The sequence below is a fragment of the Apaloderma vittatum genome, unplaced genomic scaffold (genome assembly GCF_000703405.1).
Source record: "Apaloderma vittatum isolate BGI_N311 unplaced genomic scaffold, ASM70340v1 scaffold13327, whole genome shotgun sequence".
Lineage (NCBI taxonomy): Eukaryota > Metazoa > Chordata > Aves > Trogoniformes > Trogonidae > Apaloderma > Apaloderma vittatum.
Genome location: NW_009727876.1, coordinates 1 through 6,030, shown reverse-complemented (window position 1 = coordinate 6,030; position 6,030 = coordinate 1). Strand labels below are relative to the sequence as shown.

Genomic DNA, 6,030 nt, shown 5'->3' with positions numbered 1-6,030 from the left:
GGTGGTGGGGGGGTGTGCAGTGCTGGTGTCCTGCGGGAGGCTCAGAGGGAGGTGATGTCGTTAAGTGCATTGTCGAGCTCCTCGCTGATGGCTTTGTACTTCATCTTCTGTGCATACACTTCGTCTGCAAAGTCAGGGAGGGCAAGTGTGGGGCCAGGCAATGTGGCGGCAGTGGGGGAAGTGGAGAGAGAGAGTGGCTGTGAGCAAGGTGCCGAGGGCAGTGGGAACGTGCGGACACAGGTGGTGTAGATACAGCCCTATTCCCCACCCAAAGACAGAGCCCAGATCCCAGCAGTTCTGGTCTCCCACACCAGATACCCTGGCATCCAGCTTGCACCACTCCTGGGACCCTTGACCACCCCTTCACCCGAACCAAGCACTGTCCAGCCCTACCAGGACCACGTTGTGGCATGTGCTCCCGGAGAAAGAGAGACAAGGGTCTGTTTGGAGACATTTTACCTTCTAGATCATCAATGGTCTTCTCCAGCTTCGCCACAGACCTCTCTGCAAACTCAGCCCGGCTCTCGGCCTGCAGGAGCACAATGGAGAGAGGTTGAGCTGTGGGGCACAAGCAGTCTGCGCTGCACCCCGAATCTGCCCCATCCACACCTCCAGTACCCTTCTGCACAAGCTCTTCCCTGGGAATGGCAAGGGACAAGGGCCCCATAGACTCCCACACCCAAGCTGGTGCAGGCTTACGGGACCATCCCAGACCCAGACATCTGCCAAGCTGCAGGGCAGCAGTTTTGGTAATGGTGAGAGGACAAGTGGCATTCCTCAGGGGTCAGCACTGGGATCGGTGCTGTGTAACATCTCTGTTGGTGACATGGACAGTAGCATCAAGTGCACACTCAGAAAGTTTGCCAATGACACCAAGATCTGAGGTGCAGTCGACACGCTGGAAGGCAGGAGTGGCACCCAGAAGGACCTGGACAGGCTGGAGAGGTGGGCCTGTGCCAACCTCATGAGGTTCAACAAGGCCAAGTGCAAGGTCCTGCACCTGGGTCAGGGCAATTCCAAGCACAGACACAGGCTGGGCGACGAGTGGATTGAGAGCAGCCCTGCAGAGACAGACTTGGGGATGTTGGTGGATGAAAAACTGAACATGAGGCAGCAATATGCACTTGCAGCCCGGAAGGCCAATTGCATCCTGGGCTGCATCAACAGCTGTGCAGCCAGCAGGTTGAGGAAGCTGATTCTCACCCTCTTCTCTGCTGTAATGAGATCTCACCTGCAGTGCTGGGTTCAGCTCTGGGGCCCCCAACACAGAAAAGACATGGACCTCCTTGATTGGGTCCAGAGGAGGACACAAAGGTGATAAGGGGGCTGGAGCAGCTCCCCTGTGAGCACAGGCTGAGAGAGTTGGGGCAGTTCAGCCTGGAGAAGAGAAGGCTCTGGAGTGACCTTACGGCAGTCTCCCAGTACCTGAAGGGGCTACAGGAAAGTTGAGGAGGGACTTTTCATCAGGAAGTGTAGTGATAGGGCGAAGGGTAATGGTTTCAAACCGAAAGAGGGAAGATTTAAATCAGATGCAAGGAAGAAAATCTTCACTGTGAGGGTGGTGAGACCTGGGAACAGGTTGTCCAGAGGAGCTGTGGAAGCCCCCTCCCTGGAAGTGTCCAAGGCCAGGCTTGTCCCTACCCATGGCAGGGGGTTTGGAACCAGCTGATCTTGATGGTCCCTTCCAACCTAAACCATTCCATGATTCTATGGTAACAGGGTCACAACCCACTCAGAATGGCAAACTTGTACCTGCACCAATGCAGTGCTGGCCTCACACCCCTTACCTCCTTCAGTTTTTCTCCCAGAAGCTTGATTTCCTCCTCGTACTTGTCCTCCTTGGTGGAATACTGCAGACACAGAGACAGACACCCGTGAGCAGCATGGGACACCTCTAGATGTCCTTCATCCCAGCAGGACTCCCCCGCACCTCCGAACACCACGCATGTTGCCCAGCCCCAGCAGCCCTGCTAGGTCCTACCTTGTCAGCCTGGGCTTCCAGGGACTTCAAGTTGTTGGTGACAATTTTCAGCTCCTCCTCTAGATCACCACATTTACTACATCGCAAGCAGGGGCCGCCAGGAAGGGGAATGGTGTCGGTGAGGGGGACAGGAGAAGGAGGGGAGCAGAAAGAGTGGGCAAGGGAAAGGAGGAAAGAAAGAAAGAAAGAAATCAAGTTGAGAGAGAAGAAAACAGTGCAGGTGGAGGAGGAGCAGAGCCGCTGCAAGCGGGAGCTGCTAGGATGCATCTGTTCATCCGTTCCTCACGCTTCCTTGCACAGACACCCCGTGCAACACCACCGGCCAAACTCCTGCCAGCCCCACCAAGAAGGAAAGCAGGCTTGGAGGGATGGAGGAGCGTGCCCATCCTGTGCGTGCTGGAGAGGGAGGCAAGGCAAGGTCGGTGTGGAGGCAGTGGTGCAGAGAGGAGAGAGGTGGCTTGCACAGTTCAAGAGGCAGCAACAGAGTGGCTGCGCATCGCCCTGTGCCCCTGCCCCAGTACCTCTTCCTCTGAGGCAATGAGGGATTTGAGACTCTGGTCTGTGGTCCGCAGTTGTTCTTCCAAAGTTCTCGCTCGGCTGGGGTGGAAAAGAGGCATACCCCAGGGAGGAAGGGACAGCAGAGAACAGGGTCAAGGATGTGCTGCTGTCAGGCCAGCGTCCCCCTCCCTCAGCTTGCAGGTCCAGGGACCACCCCGATGGCAGACCCTGCCACTCCAGAAAGGGACATCCCCATTCCCATCCTCATGCAGACATCCCTGTTCCCACTGCTGCCAAGGATTTGTGGCAATGGCTGTGTGGGATCCCTGCACACTGCCCACTGGAAGCCCTGCTCACCTCTCTGCCACCTCTGCCCTCTCCTCCGAGCGCTCCAGCTCTCCCTCAAGAACGACCAGCTTGCGGGCGACCTGTCAACAGCAGCAAGAGGAATGTGTTGGCCCTGTGCTTGCCCCGGCTGGGAGAACAGGACTGAGAGTAGGCAGTCCTGGGTGCCACCAGGGCAGGTCAGGACTGCGGGAAGGGGGCACGCACCTCCTCGTATTTGCGGTCAGCCTCCTCTGCTATGTGCTTCGCCTCCTTCAGCTGCATTTCTTGGAGCTCCATCTTCTCCTCATCTTTCATAGCCCTGTTTTCGATGACCTTCATGCCTCTGAAAACCCAAGCCAGAAGACATTACTACTGTGAGTTGAGGTGGTATCTACACCTCCTGTATGCCCACTGCACCCTAACCTTCCCATCCTCCAGCCCCAGAGACATGGAACATGGCCTGGGGATGCTGGCATTTACTGGCCACCCCACACAATAGAGTTACACAGCAGTACACTGCATGCAGGTAGAGCAGTAGAGGTGGTCCCAGGACTATGCTGCTGAGCAGGGAGATGTGGCTAGGGTGCCTCTCAACCACGTAGGTCCTGAACCCATCATTTGTTGGGGAAAATGCGTGCAGCCCAGGATGACCCAGCTGCAGCCTCCACAAAAGCAGCCTGACAGGCCACCAACCCTTAGAAAATTATAGAAAATACCCTGTGGCAAAGCCTTTTCTCATTCAGCAATGATGCTCACAAGCAAGTGGTCACCAAAGCCCTGTGAATCCCTACGGCAGGGACTCTTCTCCTCTCCCTCAGATGCTGTTGCTCAAACCGGTATTTGCCAATGGAGGGAAGATCTTGTGTTAACTATGAGGAATGCCATGACATGTCCAGGCACTCCCATACAACCCCAGTGTCCTCCCCTGAACAGCTTCTGCATGCCACAAGGATTGGGCAACACACTTTGCAGGTTGGGGTTTTTTTGAATGAGGCTGGTTCATTCTCAAAAGCTGACCTTGGTTTCCAGCCACAGATGTCCCCTCCTAGGCACAGATGTGCAGTCCTTGAGCACAAGAGGCTGCTCTGGGATAGTAAACAAGCTCCCCCAGATTTGTTTATACAAATATCAGGCTGTAACCACCAGGTAAAAATTTTCAGGATATTATGGGTACCATGGAAATTTCAGTATTTTAAAGAAAGCCTGTATATGGGGGACTTCTTTGCAAGCCCTGTAAGGTCACCTCAGAGGTACCCCTCTGTGAAACCAAGGGAGCTGCCGGCAACTACTGGTGATCTGATGCCACCTCCCCATCCATTCCCATCACACCTCTCGCTCTCATCAGCCGCCTTCTCAGCCTCCTCCAGCTTCTGCAGGGCAGTGGCCAGGCGCTCCTGGGCTCGGTCCAGCTCCTCCTCAACCAGCTGGATACGGCGGTTCAGAGAAGCCACTTCAGCCTCAGCCTGAGGGAACAGAAACCCTTTGATCACGCCATGTCTCATACATGTATGTATATGGATGGACATACACTTTGCTGGGTAAAAAGCTGTTTAGAAGGCTGAGTCCAAAGAGTTGTGGTCAACGGAGTTAAATCCAGTTCATGGCCGGTCACACGTGGTGTCCCCCAGGGCTCAGTATTGGGCCCAGTCCTTCAGCCACAACAGCCCCCCCTCAGCTGTCCTACAGGTTGGGGGATGAGTGGCTGGAGAGCTGCCAGGCAGAGAGTGACTTGGGGGTGTTGATGGACAGCAGCTGAACATGAGCCAGCAGTGTGCCCAGGTGGCCAAGAAGGCCAACGGCATCCTGGCCTGTGTCAGGAATGGTGCTGTCAGCAGGAGCAGGGAAGAGATGGTGTCCCTGTGCTCAGCACTAGTGAGGCTCTACCTTGAATCCTGTGTTCAGTTTTGGGCCCCTTACTACGAAACACACATTGAGGTGCTGGAGAGGGTACAGAGGCGGGCTGCTAAGCTGGTAAAGGATTTGGAGTATGTGTCATACAAGGAGTAGCTGAGGAATCTGGGGCTGTTTAGCCTGGAGAAGAGAAGACTGAGGTGAGACCTTACCGCTCTCTACAACTACCTGAAAAGAGGTTATAGCGAGGTGGGTGTTGGTCTGCTAGTGTTGAGTGACTGGACAAGTGGAAGGTGCACCAGGGGAGGTTCAAGTTGGATATTAGGAAGAATTTCTTACTGTGAGGGTTGTCAGGCAATGGAACAGGCTGCCCAGGGAGATGGTTGAGTCACCATCCCTGGGGGTGTTGAAGAGACGGGTGGATGTTGCATTGAGGGACATGGTTTAGTGGTGTTGATAGGGCTAGGAAAAGTTTGGGCTCAATGATCTTGAAGGTCTCTTCCAGCTGAAAATGTTCTATGATTCTATTCTATGATTCTATATACATATATATGCACATATACATATATATTTTAACAAGCATTTTCAGTGGAAATATATATTTCTGGATTTGCTATCCAGAACATCCCTTGGCACTGTGCCACAAGCTAGTGCTCACTGGAATAGGATGAGATGCCCGACCACGAACCACTGCCTTTCTATAGGGGCAACAGGATTTCCTCCATCCCTAGCACTCGTCTTGATGCTGGCTTCTCCCAGGCATGCAGCTCCAGCCCAGTATGTGCAGAGTGGGAATTTCAGCCTGTGGCGGTGAGGAGGGGTGGCTTGTCCCCGCAAAGGGGCATGTTGGAGATCTGGAGGCCCTGTGACTGCTCTGGCCAGGACCACAGAATCCACTAGAAGGCTAGGTGTGGGATTTTTAGCTGTGCATGCCGCTGGCCTCCCAGGGAGGGGAACCTTTCCCAGGATCTGCGTGACGCCAAGCAGAGCCAAGACCAAGCTGGCTGCTGACTGCTGCCAGGTGCCCTGCCAGGCAGGCAAACCCAGGGGAGCCTCGCTACACAGAGCATTGCTTGCAAAACCCATGGAGGGACCAGCTGGAGCAGGCATCCTGGAGGTGGGGATGCTGCCCTTTTTTTTTCTCTCCCCAGCTCCCGCTGCACCTAGGTAGCAGCATCCTCCAGCTCTCCCGAGACCTATAGGTTCCCTGCTTCCACTGTGCAGCCAGTCCAGCTACCGGGGCCAGGGATAAGAGGCTGCGGTCAGTTCGCCGGTAAGGATGCCAGCAGCTGAGCTGGAGCTGATGGAGCATCCCCCGAGGCCCCCGGCTGAACCGTGGCCCTCACCCGCCGGGAATTGTGCCAGCCGCTGGG

At 55.2% G+C, this 6,030-nt stretch overlaps 1 protein-coding gene across 1 annotated transcript in view; it reads right to left on the bottom strand.

Moving 5' to 3' along the window:
• LOC104277273 (tropomyosin alpha-4 chain) overlaps nt 1–4,269 on the bottom strand; it is a gene marked incomplete at its 5' end in the record, with an annotated part of 7,072 nt that extends 2,803 nt beyond the window's left edge. The window contains 6 exons of the mRNA XM_009873859.1: nt 460–529; nt 1,788–1,850; nt 1,982–2,057; nt 2,837–2,907; nt 3,032–3,149; nt 4,136–4,269. Of these exons, the coding sequence (XP_009872161.1) occupies nt 460–529; nt 1,788–1,850; nt 1,982–2,057; nt 2,837–2,907; nt 3,032–3,149; nt 4,136–4,269 (532 nt within the window). The remainder of the gene's footprint in view (nt 1–459; nt 530–1,787; nt 1,851–1,981; nt 2,058–2,836; nt 2,908–3,031; nt 3,150–4,135) is intronic.
• Between the last annotated feature and the right edge of the window lie 1,761 nt (nt 4,270–6,030).